The 19,592-nt window shown below is 31.9% G+C and overlaps 2 protein-coding genes across 2 annotated transcripts; one reads left to right on the top strand and one right to left on the bottom strand.

Annotated features, from left to right (window-relative positions):
• Positions 1-101: 101 nt before the first annotated feature.
• LOC106364808 (probable disease resistance protein At5g63020) lies at positions 102-3,565 on the bottom strand. The gene is made up of 4 exons (XM_013804306.3): positions 1,302-3,565; positions 733-983; positions 480-547; positions 102-381 (listed from the first exon to the last, which is right to left on the bottom strand). Exons 1-3 carry the CDS (start codon positions 3,009-3,011, stop codon positions 535-537), a joined length of 1,974 nt encoding a protein of 657 aa, XP_013659760.2. The 5' UTR covers positions 3,012-3,565; the 3' UTR covers positions 102-381; positions 480-534.
• A 13,085-nt stretch (positions 3,566-16,650) lies between these two features.
• Positions 16,651-18,724, top strand: LOC125578275 (putative ALA-interacting subunit 2). The gene is made up of 8 exons (XM_048740652.1): positions 16,651-16,928; positions 17,072-17,133; positions 17,222-17,296; positions 17,375-17,491; positions 17,556-17,626; positions 17,713-18,010; positions 18,103-18,392; positions 18,471-18,724. The coding sequence occupies exons 1-8, from the start codon at positions 16,859-16,861 to the stop codon at positions 18,514-18,516; spliced, it is 1,029 nt and encodes a 342-aa protein (XP_048596609.1). The 5' UTR covers positions 16,651-16,858; the 3' UTR covers positions 18,517-18,724.
• The last annotated feature ends 868 nt before the right edge of the window (positions 18,725-19,592 follow it).

Genomic DNA, 19,592 nt, shown 5'->3' with positions numbered 1-19,592 from the left:
ACGCATCAAAATTCTCTCAACAGATGGGTTATTCTCGAAGCTAATGTTCATTGTTCAGCATATAGATGAGACATACTGCAAAAAACCATACACAAATCAAGAAAGAAAGCATTTGTGTTCATATCGTATCACAACTTAACAGAATCCTGCTAGAAACAGAGCAATTTAAAGGGATAACAACACTTAACGGAAAATGAACATAAGGTTTCTTCTTTCTTTTTTTTTTCCTTTTTTGAAACACACTTAAAGTTTCTTCTTATTTCATGAAATTGATATTGAATGTTGTCTGGCTTGGCTTTTCATATTCAAGAAACGTGTAATCTGGTCCTCCTGCTATCCACTCCTTCAACTTCTTCGATTTCTCAAACTGCTCTGAGACTCCTGTTCGAGTGAAAAAAACACACAACACATAGATTGAAACTATTGTCTAAGTAGTAAGAACAAAAATGAAGAAGATAACTATTAACTTACTTACTTACCCTCTACAACTTGCTCTCTAGTATTTAGCATTCATATCTGGTAAGTATATTTCTTTTATTGATTTGATCTGCAGAGTTAAGAGGCACTAGGATCATCAAATGCGAAATATCACCTTTATAGAAAAGGATAGTTACCTTTTTTAGATAGTACCTAAATGTTCAGGCGTTTTCCTTTTAAATTAGAGTAGCTATTGTTGAAAATAAAATAAAATATAGTACCTAAATGTAGATAAGAATGAAAACAAAAACATACTTTGATGGCATGTCTGGAAGTGTTCTTTGGGATTGCCTCTGTTGGTGAATTACAGTTTGTGGTGGAAGCATGCCCGTTGTTGGTTGCTGATGCGCCCTTGCCTGCTGCAGTTGCTGTTGCTGCCATAAAAACCTCTCTATCCTCTCAAGCCGTTGTTTGATGGATCTGTTCTCTTCTTCAAGATCCACTACTCTCTTCCTCAACAGTTCTAACTCCGACTGGTTTTGTGGATAAGCAGCTACAGGCTCACTCTGCAAAAAGGTTTCTAAGATGTCAAAATCAAACAAGTGACTCATAAACCTACAGAAGGTTATACCAATAAAAGCATCTCCAATGTATCATTCCATTTTTATACTTCAAAATAGAGTAACTTCATAATGGAGTTGAGTTTACTCCAACCCTACTTTATTTTGGAGTGGAAAATGGAGTAATAAAAAAAAAAATTAGTAATTTCATTTTTTACTCTATAATGAAGTAGAAATTGGAATAAATTTTAGAACATTTCTTAAGCTAAACTCTATTTTGAAATAAAAAATAGAATGATGTTGGAGATACTCTAAGAAACTAACCTTTCGACCTTTCAGGGTGAACTGTTCCTTAGTACCTTCCTCGTCCCATTGAAGCTCCTCTATCCACTCTTCCTCTCCATGAATGACAAGGTTACAGCCGTTGGCGCTGCTGGAACCAAGAGGTAGTTTCCAGAGATTCGGACAGCCGAATATACTGATTTTCATTAGGCATGGAAAAGACAAAGGACTCCAGTAGATGCTACTCAGCTGGTCCAGATAAGCTAAATCAAGGTGTTTCAACTTGAGGAAGGGCATCATAGTTGCTTCACCATTCATAAACCTGGCAGCTTTCTCTTCGCTTATTATTTCTTCGATTTGCGGTGATTCTCTAACATCTAGCCAACCAAGATTCGGAGCAAAGAGCAACCACGTCAAGTCCTGCAGACCTTGGCATTCACTGATCTCCACTTTGACAAGGAACTGGAAGTTGCACATGGTTTTTGGACTACTCTGATCAATCTTTATCTCTCTTATGTTGGACTCATATATTGTAAGGTCTTCAAGCCTACTAGAAGTCGCTGCAATCGATATGCCAGTTTCTCCTGCTTCACATTCGTAAAAATACATATTGCGAGTGCAACTAGCTAATCTAGGATTACTCATCAACTGTTCCCAGACATAGGCATCACCTCCAGAGACTGTTAAGACTTTTAAATGCTTCAGAAGCTGTAGTTCCTCCACGAGATTGATATCTAAATCAAAGGAAGCATAGAGCTTCAGAACTTGCAAGTTAGATAAACTTGATATCCCAGCAATTTCTTTGAGGAAGCCTGTAAACTCAAGGTTCAGGTGTTGAAGCCTTTTCAACTCTTTTAAACTTGCTAGAGGCAGTTGCTTTATATCTGTATGTGACAAGTCGAGATACTGCAAAGAGATGAGCCTAGAAATCCCATCAGGTAGCTCTCTGAGGCCAATGTTTGCAGCTAGATCCAAAACCACAAGATTAGGCATACACATAAAGAACCCACTTGAGATCTTCTCCAGGTTATTATACCCGAGTAACAGGGTTCTGAGCTTAGGACAAACTGGACTGCAACTTATTTTCTTGATCTTATTTTCAGACAATGACATCCTACTCACTTGTCCCCAGTCCTTGACATTTGGAACTTCACCAAGTTTTTCATTGGGTTTCACAATAAAGTTTTCTTTCTCCTCCCCAAAATTTGATGCTACCCACAAGGCCAGCTCACGAGCCAGGCTAGGCATGCTCACTGTGTTCCCATGTTTATCATCCGCCAGTAAACAAGCACGAACGAGGTATCTTATTATATCGTAGCACTCCTCTTCTGCTCTGTATCTATCTTCTTTCCCATCTATAATGCCTTCATCTACCCAATACTCAACCAAATGATCTTTCCATATGTGTTCACCCTTTCGGAATAAAGCACAATATTGGAAACACAGTTTCACTCTCTCATCCTTCAAACTATCGTAGCTAAACTTCAAAACCGGAAGGATCTCATCTTCCATACCTGAAAACTTAGCCGCAGATAAAGTCAAAGCGTCGATTGCATACCGCCATTCTTGCACCAAGCTCTTGCCTGCCATAGCCACGCCGATAACGCTGACTGCCAACGGTGAGCCTCTGCATCTTTCAACAACTATTCTCGCCAGCGCAGGGATGTCAGGGTGACTTTCTAAGGTCACTTCACCAACTTTCTCGCGGAATAAGTCCCATGCTTCATCTGCTCCCAAACATGTTACTTCCATCTCTCAACAATAGCAATTAGTAGCAACCAAGAAAAAAAAAAAGAAGTATGTTGTAACAAAGGTATCAGTGGTTTATTATAAAGATGAAAGTGAGACTGAGGGCAAGGAGTTAAAAGTAAAAGAGCGCATCTCTCGGCTCAAATGGTTTTAAATGTGAACGTTGTTCTTACTTTTAGATCTTGATATTTTCTTCATTGACTTCAAGTCGTCTGGTGCATGTGCTATGCAATAATAAAATATATACTCGTACAAGTCCTTTAAATCTTTATTTGTTATTCATCTACCCATTAACTCTTTTGGTGGGAATCTTTTACAACTTGTTATTGTTAATGTATATGAGAATACTACAGCTTGTGTCACTTTTTGTCTTTTATATTACACGGGTATGACACTTCTTACTTTAAGGTATTTTTGCACGATAAACCAACGAAGATTGCCATATTCTACATTAGAAGAGTTATGAACCCACCTCGAGAAGTTAGATTTGTATTGTCATCAGATGTGGTACATGTATCAACGGAGCTAAACAACAAGTTCCGTTGTTTAGCTTTGGTTTTTGTATTCAATTAACGATCCGGTTCAGCTTTGCTACAAATTTTGTATCGGTTCATCAAAAATTCTCGCACAAACCGGATTAATCATCACATACGCATCAACACACGTTCTGTTTTTCCATTACAGCATCTACACTGTAAAATTAAAACCCTACTTCCGAAAGTCACAAGATACTACATAAACATACTAAAATGCCCGGTTCGGTTCAGATGAAAATTTACATTTCTCAGCTCTTCCTGTTACTGGTCTTAGGAGTTGTTTTGCGTTGGTGGCGGAGGAAACAATCTCGGAACTCCGGAAGATTCCGGCCAAGCTGATAACTCCGGAACAGGAGAAAAAGTGGCAGCATAAGTTTTGCAATACCGTTCAAAAGTGTAACACTCGTCTACATACAGCAAAGGGTTGATTTTCAGCTTTTTGCAAACGGCCAGAGCATGCAGGCATGGGAACTTTTTGCTTTGAAAATCCCCACAGTGCATGCTGAGTCCATTCGTCATCAACTTCTGAAGGTGCTGCGACCTGAAAAGCGTTGTTGTTATCTACCGGCATCACAGCGTAAATAACAGAAGACTGAAGACGTCCTGAACTCTTCGAGCTTCTCCGTGACAGGTTTGGTGTACATATCGCCGCAAACAAGAGAGACACGGCTAAAATTAGAACAATACTCAAAACAGTCTCTCTGATGTTAGTGAGAAACCAACGCTAACTATCTGAGGAGACTTCTTTGTCACCGCATAGGCCAGAGGGAAAAAATCGTTGGCTGCATCTAACTAACCCTGAGGCAATCAATCATCAATTTCAAATGGTCTTACCTTTCAAGGCATATATCATCAACGGCTTATATAGTTTAGGCATTTAATTCAAATTTTGTTCAAGTGGAGGAATGTTTTAAGCTCGTCTCCAATATACGGGTATGAAATTTCTCACCAACCACAGTGCTAGCATGAATTTTCCGTTTTCCCGTTAACTAGATAGTAACCCGCACTTTGCGCGGAATAAAATGTTTATATTAGTGTTGAAATTATATATTATGATTATGTATAACATAAGGTATATTTTAAGCGATAGTTAGATATAACTGAATGTATGATAGTTATCAGGAGCAAAGCCAGAGACTTTTTATAATGGGTTCACTATTATTAAAATTTAATATATGGTGTTTGCAAGTTTGGAAGAAACTTTGAAAAATATATTTTTTTATATTTTGCCTATCACGTTGTAGTAGTTATGGACTTAGGGGTTTAACAAATAAAATCGGTAAAATATTATAAGCAAAACAATAACTGTGTGAAAAAAAGTATAGCTCCTTTAAATTCAGAAAATGTAGTTGCGTAATAAAAAAAATTGAAGCTTATTTGATCCTCTAAATTGTAAAAGTTGTTCCAACACGTGACTTGCTGGTGGTTTGTTCCTGGAAGTTTATTCTCATCTTCAAGGTCGTCTAACGAAGAGATCTCATGCGGCGAAGGTGGTGACACTCACATGCTTATATTGCTTGCTCGAGAAGACTAATACACTAAGCCGAGACGATTTACAGTGATTCAGTCTCCTCGAAATAGAGATCACCTCATCGAGCAGTAACAAAACCGAGTACAACACATTTATCTAGAAATATATTTTCAACGTTCTCTTTCAGCAATGAGAAGCGGTTCTGAAGAACGTGAGTGATCTGCTTAAATGTATAAAAGCAAGTATGGAGAAAAAGGTTCTTTCATTAACACTTGGCATCGTACTAAAGTTCATCGCTTTGTCGTCTCTACGGATTTGTCGAGTTAATGGTGATAGATCATATGAGTTGCCGTTTTTAACATAAACGTATAGAAGAATAATAAATTTTTATTTATGCTATGATTATATTGAAAGGATTGATAAACCAACTAATCGAATTTGAACCTGAAGGTTTATCACGTAAAAGTGTTTGTTGAGAAAATATAGATGGTATGAAATTCTTTTTAAGGAATGTTAGTGTGAACGTATTAAATTCATAATTTTGGTGAAAAACATTCTCTGCGTGATACCTAAACGTTTTACTAAATAAAAGCTTCTCGTGAAGCCACGTCACCACGTCATATTCTTTGCCAGTAAGATAAGTTTTAAAATTGTTTCTCCTCTAATATGTAGGGGATAATAGTCAAAATCATTTACAAAAGGAATGAAAATGAACAAAAGGTAAAAAGAGACTGTAACACCGATGAGCTGAAAAGGCCCATTAATGTGTGGACGAGGAAAATAAAGTCCACTTGTTAAATATTAGTATGAGCTTGGTCGGTTTTATTAAGATGATCAAACTCGATTGTGATTTATTTTACAGACATATATTTATTGATTAATCAAAGAGAGGTTACAATGTCGAGCGAGAAAATGAGCGAAACCATTCTGTGAGAATAAGTAAATATCATCCTATATATTAATTGAAAAATTACTTTAATGATTTATGCTGACGTATGCTCATAACTCTCTAATTAATTGTTATAATTTGATTGATTAATGATTTTTTATTTTTCATTTATTTAGTTAAAGTTTTTAAAAAGAAGCTGTCTTCCTATATATTAATTGAAAAGTTACTTTAATAATTTATACTGACGTGTCGCTCATAGAATAACTTTCCAATTAATTGTTATAATTTGATTGATTGATGATTTTTTTTATTTTTTATTTATTTAATTAAAGTTTTTAAAAGGAAACTATTTATAGAATTATCTAATCTAATCTATGTTTCTAAACATACAAATAAGCATCTTAAATATAGAAGAATTAACATAATTTGTTTATAGAAATAATTAAATATCTATATTACATTATATAAATTGATGAGATACATATACATATGATACTATGGAAAGCATTATAAAAACGGTTTTTATTATGTTTATATTAGTGGTGAATAAAATAAATCATAGATTTTAGAAAACTAATTAATCTAAACTTAATAATATTAATTAAATTCACTCATTCATTATATATATAGTATAAAAATGTGTTAAATGAATGCAAAACAATCAAATATATAATTCTAAAAATTCCAATAATTTTCCAATGACAATATGATATCATATATGCATTATCACTTTTAGAAATGATTCAAATATTTTTATATTTTAAAACATAAAAATTATATGGTAATTTATTTAAACGTATATTAATCAAGAAAAAAATTATTTAATTCATCTATTAATATAACAAGATGGATTAATATTATTATATGGTAAGTCATTTAAATTATATTATTTGGTAATTCATTTATTTATTATATGGTAAGTCATTTAATTATATTAATCAAAGTATTTTTCACAGAATATTTCTAGAGTTAATATTCTATTAATATAATTCATATAGCTTGGATCATAATAAAATTAGCATGCTTATTTTTCATAGGAAAAAAAGCAGACATAAATAAAAGAACGAGAGGGAACAATAATAAAATATGTTTATTGTGTTCTTGCCATTTTTATATTCTTATGTATTTAATTTATATTTGTCTGTCGAGGTACATGTACTTTTTTGTGTTACTATAAATGTGAACTAATTATTTTTATATGTTTTTAAAATGTTAAGATAAATTTAGTAAGGAAGTTCAATAAAAATGACTATCTGTATAATTGTTAAAGTCAAAGATGGAAAATATAAAGTAAACTGAAAGTAAAAAAAAAATATTTAAAAATTAATGAAATGTATTTTTTACGCTACAATAAACTTTTAAAATGTACGATAATAAATTTTTAACAAAGTTTATACAAATAAAAACATTTTATTTCATATAATATTGTATCTCACATTAATATTAAGCGTATATGCCTAAAATAATTACATTTGGTTATTTAAAAATTGAAATATTTTTTTTCTTATTAGTTAATCATATTTAATTAATATAGGTATGTTTTAATTTAATTTCAAATAAATTGAAACAATAATTTTAAAAGATATGTAAACTATGATTAGTCTTAATTAAAAACATTTGGTTGAATGAGTTAGTGTTTGATAAAATAGTGTGATGGTCATATATAATTTAAGGAAGAACTTTTTAGCTTAACCCATTTAATTTTATGTTAACCACTAATTAAAAAAAATGAGTGAGAAAGTGTGATTTGGAACAAATTATGAGAAAAATCGCTTAAAGTACCATTTTCCTAATACATGTTTTTATGTTTATTTTAACCAAATTTATCCTTAGTTTTAAAGAGATAAATTATATCTATATTATTAAAACTGAAGTACCTTTTGGTACTGTTTGGAAACTTATATAGTAGATTAAATGAAAATTGTTTGGAAACAATGATAGCAGATTAAATATCTTTTTTATTTACATATTTAGTCACTGTATTTCTTTCTTATTTACAGATTATGTCGTTTGAAACTTGGATAGCAGATTAAATAAAAATTGTTTGGAAACACGGATAGCAGATTAAATATTTCTGTTTATTTACACATTTAGCTATTGCATTTCTTTCTTATTTACAAATCTTCCACTTCACTTAAAATAAAAATAAATAAATTAATCACAATGAATTGTTGTTATTTTTGATGAAAATAAAAACACAAACTGTAATATATAATATATATTAATCTGTTACAATACAATTTTCAAGAAAACCAAATATCAGAAAATTAATAATAATTCATAAAAACCCACTATAAAAAATTAAATCATTTTTAAATAAATAAACAAAAACATCAATAGGTTAATATATGAATATTACAATTACATCAAATTGCATCAAGTTATAAAATTATAAATATAATATTACATACAAATAAAAAACTATTATCAAACATCTATATTATAATATAATATATTCTACTCTAAATATATTTTATGTAAAATAAAAATAAATAAATTAATCACAATGAATTGTTGTTATTTTTGCTGAAAATAAAAACACAAACTGTAATATATAATATATATTAATCTGTTACAATACAATTTTCAAGAAAACCAAATATCAGAAAATTAATAATAATTCATAAAAACCCACTATAAAAAATTAAATCATTTTTAAATAAATAAACAAAAACATCAATAGGTTAATATATGAATATTACAATTACATCAAATTGCATCAAGTTATAAAATTATAAATATAATATTACGTACAAATAAAAAACTATTATCAAACATCTATATTATAATATAATATATTCTACTCTAAATATATTTTACAAAACATAAAAATATAAATGTACATTTTATAAAATCAATGGTTTATAAATTTACATTGAACGCAAGTTAAATCCAACACCCGCGCGGAGGCGCGGATCAAGATCTAGTTGTATATTAATTGAGAATCAACTTAATTGACTTTTGATTATGTGTCTTTAATAGGTTAAATTTTTAAATTAGTTATAATTTGATTGGTTGTTAACATATATTAGTTATTATTTTAATCAGATCTAAAAATAAATAAAAAAGTAATTCTAGAGCTAATTAATACAAATTACCAAATAAACACAAATGATATTACAAATAATGATTTATTGTAACTAATTTTAGAATTAGAAAAAAGAATATATATGTTTTATCAATTTCTTTATTTTTATCAGTTAGTTATATATAATTAAATAAAATACTTTAGCATTTTTTATTGAAATAAATTTAATAGTTATATATTATTATATAAAAGAATTATATTTGTAGGTAAGAAATTATTATAACTTTTATGTTTTTAAATCCCACACAAAACCATTTACAAAGATATTTCATGATAAAAGTCTCTCATCATTATATTGGTCATATTGGACTTACACAAAAAAATAATATTCTCTTTTTTTTTTTTCACTTGAGAGCTAGAGTTTTTCATGTGTTAAACTAAAATATAAAGTAATTCTACAACCAATTATCTGAATTAATTATAATATTCTTTTCTGTAAGAGAAATTTTTTTAATGACTAAAGTTTATGTTTTTGAACTATTTTAAATCTCACAAATCTTCTAAAATATATACTGAAATTTTTGATTATCCAAATATTTAAAATTAAAAATTAAAATTTTAAATTTCTAATTATTATTCAAAAATTATAACAATGTAAATATAATATATATTTCTTTATATAATATAACTACCCACAAAATTGCAGGCAAACACCTAGTGACAAGTTAAGTCGGTAAGAGTAAAGAGGAAACTCTAACTCACCGTCAATATGTGTGAATGTGTGTTTTTCGATTTTCATTATGTCTTGTTGTTTCTCTTTATATTCAAGCCTCCTTTGCCATTTTCTCTAAAGACAATTTGACCTAATAAGCTATGCCAAACTTAATAAGGACAAGCTCTTGTATTTGGCAGACCTTTTTTTGAGGGGGCAAGCCCGTTTTTGACAGTAAGTCCTTTCCCTCCTCCTAGTTCACCAGAGAGGGATGAGGTCGATCTCAGTGAATTTGAGAATAGGTCGTAAGATAAGGAGCTTGGCAAGTGATATTTTCTTTGCTGGAAATAATGGTTTCCAAAACCCTGTTTAATGTTATACCACTTAATTTGAATTCAGATTGCTCAATACATCTCTTTCAAACTGGATACCGGTTTACTTTGAGAATTGGAATCGTCGCTCTTATAAAGGTGAAAAAAGAGGTGGTGCCCTAGGTCTAAATAGACCTAATGATAATGCCTAGCTGCAACTTTTTAGTATAAATAGGGGATCTCATCTCTTTTCTTTCACTTTTCTACGTGAAAAAGTAGAGTTTCTCTGTGATAATAATATTTTATTATGCTGATTTAAATTAGTAAAAAAACAAAAGAATAAATATTCGTAAGAAGATTATGCACGCATGCATGGACAAAACCCTTATTTAATTATTTTTTACTTATAAGTGTTAAAATCATGTTCATGACTTACTTCTTTTAACGAGTTCATTTAATATGCCAAGATCCAAAGTATCACAAAAACAAATTTACAAAAACAATTTTTTTTATATATGATAAAAACAATTTGTATATGAATTTATTAAAACATTTAAAACATATAAGACCACTTACAATAAAGGTAGTTAAAAAACAATTAGACTGTTGAATCTATGATAAGTTGAACGGTCTGGACTAGGGAAATAACATTTTCTTTTCCTTTTCTTGAGCGTCTATAGATCAATGACATTTTATCTCGAAGAACAAGGAGTAAATCAGAGAAATCGAGCAATTCATGGTGGCTGATCGGAAAAATAAATTAAATATTCTAAAAAGCTTAAATCAAACATCAAATTATTTATACATGATAAAGTTTTTCATCTAAATATAGATGCAGATATGCTTGTTATTGTGTTAAAATTTCAAAAACACTCACATATTTATACTATTATTTGCGAAATAATTTTTGACTTCTAAACTCTCTCGTCAAAAGTTAGAGTGGTTAGTATCGTTAATAATCTTAATGAATTTGACAATTATTTATAAATTAATATATATACAAATTTATACTATTATTTGTGAAGTGATTTTTAACTTTTAAGCTCTCACGTTAAAAGTTAGAGCGGTTAGTATTGTTAATAACCTTAATGAATAATAAATAATTAAATTTTAATTAGACAATTATTTTAAAATTAATATATATACAAATTGACCAAACATATATATATATATATATATAATTAAAAATTTAATTCTTATATATATTATGTTACTGTCCAAAAATAAAAATTTTAGTCATAGAAACTTAAAATTAAGAAAGAAAAAATGTATAAACACTATTAAGTAACAAATCAAATTTTGTTATTTTAATAATGAATTAGTGATGAATATAATAATAAATATTTTTAACATGATTAAGCACGTTTGCACGGATGAAACACCTAGTTAGAGATATCACAGATGTAAATAATATATTTATACAAATGTTTTTGTTTGATTAATATTTAATTATAAATTGTTTTATATTTGAATTTTTGAACTTTTATAGTAGAAAAATGAGAAAATTACCCTAAGAGACACATTCTAAGTTGTCAATTACGCTAACAGACACATTGAGCCTACAAGACACTTTCTCTTGATAAATTTACTAAGATAACCTCTAACTAAAGAATATCTCTTCTTGTTAGACTATCTAACTAGACATCCATCCCTAACAAATACTATTAATGTAAAACAAATAAAATAAATTAAAAATCAAAGTGATAAAGTGTCCATCGGGTCGGTTCCACTTGCAAATTAAATCCCTAATTTGAGAAAAGTATGCAATGACGAAACCCTAACCCCTTTCTCCTGTGCGACATCTCATCCACCTAGATCTCAGTCGTCTCTCTCGACATCTTACCCCTTTCCACCGTTCGATTTCAGTCTCTCTCTCGTTCTGCCGCCCGGCGTCTTATTCGCTCTCGCCGATCTACTCTCGCTGAATCCATGTTTTTGTTTCTCTAATTCTGTTCCATACAACTTTCTGTGTTCTCTTCAGCCGTCTGTTCTTCTCCCCCGATTCGTTTCACAGACAACTATTGATATGGAATGTTAGATTCTGATTTCAAAATCAACAACTTAAGTCTAGTTTATCTTCTCGTTCAAAATCAACCACCGACATGGAAAGTGATAATCCAGATTTTAGAAGGATTAGAAAGTCATCCTTCGGGAAGCTTTTTGATCTTAATTGTAGAGATCTCCTGACCACAAATCTCCTGAACACAAATCTCTTGACCAAGACTACCCTGACCACTACTCGACTGACCACAGCTCACATGTTCACAACTCATCTAACCAAGTCTCCGCTGACAGCTGACCACGACTCGCCTAACCACAACTCTTCTAGCCACAAGTCACATGACCACAACTCACGTGACCACAACTCACGTGACCACAACTCACCTGTCAAGTCTGTTCAAAACTCTCTTACTGACCAAGTCTTCGCTGACCACGACAACTGAGAAGTCATCTCATCCTTAGGTTTTCTTGTTCGGGAGGCACCTTTTGTTGTACTACTAATGTGCCCTTTGGGCTATGTCTTCTCATATATTCTAATGTCACCAATTGAGAGAGTTGTTCTTTTGGTAGTTAATTAATCTATTGCTTTCTGTTTGTTTACTTTTCTCTACTTTTTGATATCCATCAGAGCTTACTTTTACCCTCTTAATTCGTAAATTCAATGTAAGCCGAAAATTTAATTACACTCACAATAACTAAACCAAAAAACAGCAAGAAAAACCTTAGGGTCTTTTGTGGACGAGCCTTTATGTTAGTCTAACCACAATAGCATATCCACATGAATCCAGCAGTAACAAACAAATATTATCCATCCACCGCTACACTTTCACGAACACATCTACGTTTTGAGCTCGAGAAGAGCATCCCCACCTATTAATAAATAAATATATTTTTCTTCATCTTCTTCGTTAAGACGAAGAACATCCATCTTAACTGCACAATCTATCAAACACTATCAACAGTCGTTAGATCTTATGCTTATAAACAAATTCAACGCTCCAAAACAATTAACTTTTTTTCTGATATATACCTACCTTTTAATTTAAACATTTATCATTAATTACAACTGAACACAAACTTGATTACAACTCACTTACCTTACGGTTATCTTGTTAAAGGAAACAAACTTTTCATTACAAAAAAGCAGGGTCAATTCTGTCTAGGAAAAAACAGCTGGCAAGGAAAAGTGTGTGAAGTTGACAAAGTGTCTCTCAGCGAAAACTAAAGACAGAATGTGTCCTTTTACGTAACTCTCTCTAGAAAAATATTATTTTCTGATAACAGAAAAATGTATATATAAGAATTATGTTATTTTCAATTTTTTATTTTATTTTTGATCATTTTGTTAGATTTATTTATAATTAGTTATCTAATATAACATATAAATCGAATATTATTAATACTAGATTTTTTAACCGCGCTACGCGCGGATAAGATATTATATGTATTTATCAATTCTAAAAAAATAATGTATAATATTATATTACATTATTTAAAGAATATAAAATAAGACTACATAACATAAATATATTTTTAAAATTTTCTTTGTGGAAATCATTTTTTTGTTTGATTGTTGTACTTGATTCACATATTTGCATAGATATTTGTGATAGATAAATAACTATATTTTTATTATCAGTAAATAAAATATTTATTATATAATATAAAAAAATGAAATTATTTATTTTTTAAACAAACTTGTCTCATGTTGGGGACTCAGTTATAGATATATCATATTCGAAGGATACATTTTTACAGTTATCAATCTTCTTAACAGTCAAGAAACAAATCTGAATATCAAAACAATATCTCATATGATCTCTTTGTGGAATAAATGCTCTGAAGAAATTAAATTTGGGCATAAAAAAGACTGGAAATAGATGTGCAAATGTGTTATCCAAGTCAGCTTTACAAAATATTATTCATAGTTTATATATCATTTATGTTCATCCTATTTTTTTGTCCATCATTTCTTAAACATCTTGAAATAACTAATGCTAATTAATAATAAACTTTTGGCTGGCAAAAATAAAAATCAAATTTGTCTAATTATCGCTTAAATATTTTATTAATATTGTCTTAGAAGCTTTCAAGTGATATTATAGTTTAATTTTTATTTATTTTTTAGTTAATTTTTAAATTTCTATGTATTTAAGATTTTTCTCCATATTAAGCTACTATTTCTTTCACAGAATTGATATATATATATATATATCATAAAAATTACCATCAAATCAGTTTTACTTATTTATTATTTTATTTTAATGAAAATACACTTTTTAAATAATTTAATTTAAAATAAAATTATATATCAATTTGTTGTTTCTAACAATTTGATTGATTTAATTAATTTGTTTTGGTGGATAACTTAAAACGTTTTCATATAAATCGGGGAAAGCAAGCTTATGTTGTTATATATTTATTTGTGTAAATAGAATCTATATATAATGCTAGTGTAATAAAGAAAGAACATTATTTTTTGTAACTCCAAAAAGATACATTATTACAATTTGAAATTAATCAAAATTGAATAAAATGGTAATTAAATATTTGTAACTCTAATTGTTTTTTATCTTATTTAGTTGGATTCTCATAAAAAGAACTCTATGATTTTTCATATTTGTCAATGTTCTCACACATTCAAAGAATATATTAGCTTAGTCACTTACTTTTTTTTTTTACAAAACAGAGTATCGTAGTCTTGAAAGTTTAATTCATATTATTGTAATTGTACATAAGAGTTTGTGATTACATACTTAGTGATTCTTGTATATGTGTTCAAGAAAGTCTCAATTGCTTAGTGGTAACTGTCCTATATTTATGTCATACTAACCCGGGTTCGATCCTTTCTTTCGCATTGTTTTTTCATTTTTTCGAAAAAATAAATGAGATGACGTGGCAACTTCGGGTTTTCTGATTGGTTGATTTTTCTATCCTACGTGGACATCCTCTCTACTCTTCATATAACCCTTTTAATATAGTATAGATGATCATTTACCAAAAAATGTTCTCTCTTTCTTTAGAGAGAGATTTTTCTCTCTACCTCCTTCATATTTGCTCACACACTTCTATCTTTCACAAATATGAAGATGGAGAGAGATTTTGTTTTTTGATGTTTATATTTTCGATCTAGATCGATTTCTCTTTCGCGCGGCGATTTTTTTTTCGCTTAGGCAATTTTTTGTTGTGTTGTTTCAATTGATTTCTGGGCAAATTTTCATCTTCTTATTTATTTTCCTAAAATCAATTGATTAATAAAGTTTAAAGCTCTGTCTGTAAATGAGCTTTTGTCTTTGAATTATCTTTCTTTAGCTTCTATTATATATCAGATAGGTTTGAGTTGAAATCTGTTTGTCGTAGGATATGCTTCGTCTCCTTTCCTAGGAAGTTAGTCTTTGTCTGACTCTGTTATGTGCATGTGATTTGGCATATGGTGAAGCTTTCCAGATGGTGAGGGTGATGTTGGATTAAATTCGGCTGGTTTAAAAGGGTTTCAACAGAGTCGGCGTGTACGTTAACCGTCCGACAAAGACTCCTTTTGTGAATCAACTCGAGTAATCCCAATTCTATAATCCGAGGATTCAAGGGGTTTAAATGAAAACGTCAGTTAAGAGTGAAAAGCAGGTGGCATCGTGTCAGAATCTCCTATCCCCTGAAGCAATCAATTTCGACGCGTGTCATCATAAAAAAAACGGTGGATCGCGTTGGTGACTAATCGATCTTCTGTAATCCGGTCGGTTATTGGACTATAAAATTGTAAACGGGTTAGAATTTATATGTAATAGATAAGCTTCACCATGTAATGCCCATTGGGCTTTTCCTATCAATGGAAAATGTTGACAAAAAAAATCAAATCTTAGTAAATATAAATTTTGTTTTAAATTATATAAGAAAATGTGCAGTTCATAAGGGAAAAATCACTTAATAGATAGAAGATTAATTGTTGAGAGGCGATCCGTTTATCGCCGGCTCCGCCGGCTGTTTATCTCCGGTTTCGGTGTTCTCCGACCGGATCTGACTCTGGCGACGCTCGTTTCCTTTTGAGGTCGTCCGGCTTTTGTCTTCGGTGTCCTCGCTTGATCTCTCGGTGTTGGACATCCGACTTTTGTCTCCGCATCGCGATCTTCTCGATTGGTGATGGCGGCTCCTCACCGGGCTTATCCCGGTTCGTTGATTTGCGCTTCCTGTCTCTTCACCGCTCAATCATCTCTCTTCTCTCTGCTTCGGTTCATGCTGGATGAGCGAAGTTGTTGAGTTGATTGTAGATGATTGTTTTTTGAAGCGTCAATCCGGTGTGCGGCTTGGATCTTGAGAAGATCGCTCCGTCTGAGCTTTCTTCACTAATCTGTCTCCGCCGACGGTGGAGATCCGTCGTAGCTCCTCTCTGCCTCCGGGAGAAGCAAGCTGGCTTTCGGTCTGACGCGTGTCCATTGAGCGCAGGGCGTTCGAACACGTGGTACTGCTTGTCGGGTTTCTTCTTCGACGGTTTTCTTTTTGGGCTGACGGCCCAAGAAGTTTGATGTATAGTTGGCCGTTGTTTCGGCTTTTCGTTTCTTTTGTTGTTGGGCTTTGGTTCGATTTGGGCTTTAGTCCTTTAATAAAATTCCCAGTTGACAAAAAAAAAAAAGAAGATTAATTGTTGACAAAAAAAAAGTTGATAAAAAAAAAAAAAGATAGAAGATTAATTATGCAATAAATTTATACATTTTAGTTCAGAAATTCAAAAGAGGCGAAAACAAAAAGTGGAGATCAATCAGGTGAATCTACTACTCTCTCTCTACGCCCAGAGAGAGCAGACCACGCGATCCTCGATCCACCGTGCGAGCCCGAGCCGCCGCCGATTTGTAATTGGAATTGCGAAGGGAGTAATTGCTATGTATAGTTGAACTCGAGAGAAGATAAATGATGGAAGTGGAAGGATCCAACACTTCGATGAATCGTTCTCCTCAATCATCCTTCGTACGATCCAAAGGTGAGATTCTTGATTAATTCCTTCGATTTTGGTGCCGATTGTTTGACCATTTCGAGCTTCGTCACTGAATCGTTGCAGTTTTGTAGATTCATTTCATCAAATTTCAAAGCTTTTTAAAAAACTGAGTAATTGTTTTCTGGCAGCTTTGTATCAGTTCAAGCAGCAGAAGCTCCCAGCTTGTAAGCCAGTCTTAACACCAACGTCGGTTAGTAACATGTACTCCTGTGCTTCTTCTTTGATAAACAAAGCAAAATCCAAAGCTCTAATGCTTTGAAACCGTTTATGTCTTTCAGGTTATAACAGTGTTTATGTTGATGGGTTTTGTTTTCATTCCCATTGGCTTCGTTACCCTCCGTGCTTCTCGTGATGTAAGATCGATCTCTTTTGTTTGTTTGAGATTGTAACTTCTGGAGCTAACTTTTATACTTCCTTCAATTCAACGGCAGGCTATTGAAATTGTAGACCGGTATGATGTTGAGTGCATTCCTGAAGAATATAGAACCAACAAACTCTCTTACATTACAGATTCATCCATCCTTAAGAACTGTACTCGCTACTTAAAGGTACTACCTTTAATTCCCAATCAAAGGGTATCTTCAATCTTTGATTTTGTATGCGTCATTGTAGGTACAAAAGTTTATGAAAGCTCCTATTTTTATCTACTACCAGCTTGATAACTACTATCAAAACCACCGCCGGTAACTAACAGGATCCCTTATGTCATTATCAGTTAACTGATGATGAGAAACTCTGTCATTTTGCAATGATCATCATTGTTTTTCAGGTATGTAAAGAGTAGAAGTGATCAACAACTGTTACATGGACAGGAGTATAGCCACACAAGTGCCTGTGAACCCGAGGAGTCATCTAATGGTCTCCCCATTGTCCCTTGTGGGTTAATAGCTTGGAGTATGTTCAATGATACATTTACCTTTACTCGTGAAAGCGCAAAACTGAAGGTTAGCCGGAGTAACATTGCCTGGAAGAGTGACCGTGAGCACAAGTTTGGAAAGGATGTCTATCCTTTCAATTTCCAGAACGGATCTTTGATTGGTGGAGCTAAGTTGGATCCAAAAGTTCCAGTATGCATTCTTAACCACTACACTTATATTACCCATAAAAACATCTTAAATCATATTTTTGATGAGACTAAGAGACTTTGTTTACTTTGCAGCTAAGTGACCAAGAGGACTTTATTGTGTGGATGCGAGCAGCTGCTCTACTAAGCTTCAGGAAACTATACGGAAGAATCGAAGAGGACTTGGAACCAGGGAACGTTGTTGTGGTGAATTTGATGAACAACTACAACACTTACAGCTTTAGTGGGCAGAAGAAGCTTATTCTCTCCACGTCAAGTTGGTTAGGAGGAAGAAATGATTTTCTCGGCATCACATATCTCGTCGTTGGTGCCTCTTCCATAATCATATCCATCATCTTCATGTTGCTCCATTTGAAAAATCCGAGGTAAAAAGATACCACCTCTTGTAGACAAATGTTATTTTTGTTTCAGTTGCCTATTAAATGCATCATTTTTAATCTCAGGCCTTATGGAGACAATTCTTGGAACAAGAAAAGCCTTTCGAGTTGAGAAACTGTTACATTCTTTCTCTAACATATTCCGATTCCAGGTTCATATATACATTACTCAAGAGCCTGTATATGTGATCATATAGATGTAGGGAGAGTATAGAACCATTCTATGAGCCTCTGTTTTCTCTTTGGACGTTCGGTTTTTTGGCTCTAAGGATAATTGTTCGACCCTTTTTAAGTCATGTGATGGGTTTATTTGGGTACTATCTGTTTTTAGAGTTTCTAAAGTTAGCAAATGTAACAAAAGTATGTTAGAGAATGCATCGTTGGCGATCTGCAAACCGTACATTTTTGTTCTTACATATCCCGAAAAAACATTCATGTTTTCTTCTCATTTTCCATAATTGTCACCTCTAGTCTCTCTATTTAACCTCTCTCCCTTTGTCTCCTCCACTTCATATGCACCTCTAAGTTCTCCCATTCAAAGATCTTTCAATCACTAAGTCAATATCACCTTTCAGTCTTCCTCTGCTCTAGAAACTAAACTCGCGTTTTCCTTCTACTGCATCGGATTGTTTTTGGGTGAAAGAAGAAAAAAATGGCCAAGGGAATGAGGTTTGTTCAAACATGGGGAGAGGTATCACCAAGGCTTATCGTTAACAAGAAACAACAACAGCAATTCTCAAATTTGCCAAAGCTTGAGACGATTGCTGAAGAAGGATGCTGCGTTGATAGTTTTGGTGTTAGGGCCCCCAAGCGGATTGTCATCTTTCTTCCTCTTGTAATCTCAATGATTTTGTACATGGTTGTGCACAAGAGTATCACAGGTTCTTGATTTTTCATTTTTTAGTTATAAGTCTTTTTTATGTGTGATGGTGAGAAGAATTCTCAGATGGGTTGTTAATGGCAGACAATCTTATATGAGTTTAGGTCGGGAAAGAGAAGTAATTTTAATAATTTAATCGCATTTTATTTTATCTTTTACTACATTTTTAAGGGAAGATGAGCTATTTTCCCACGAGAAATATCGTATAGCATTAAATCTCCATCAAACTATGATCTCGTTCTAGATGTATCCAAATTTAAAATTTGAAACTTATTTCTCTATCAAACTTGTGACTATGTCTCATATCT

Source organism: Brassica napus, chromosome A9, assembly GCF_020379485.1.
Source record: "Brassica napus cultivar Da-Ae chromosome A9, Da-Ae, whole genome shotgun sequence".
Lineage (NCBI taxonomy): Eukaryota > Viridiplantae > Streptophyta > Magnoliopsida > Brassicales > Brassicaceae > Brassica > Brassica napus.
The sequence above is the reverse complement of the archived record's forward strand: the minus strand, read 5'-3'. Positions and strand labels throughout refer to the sequence as shown.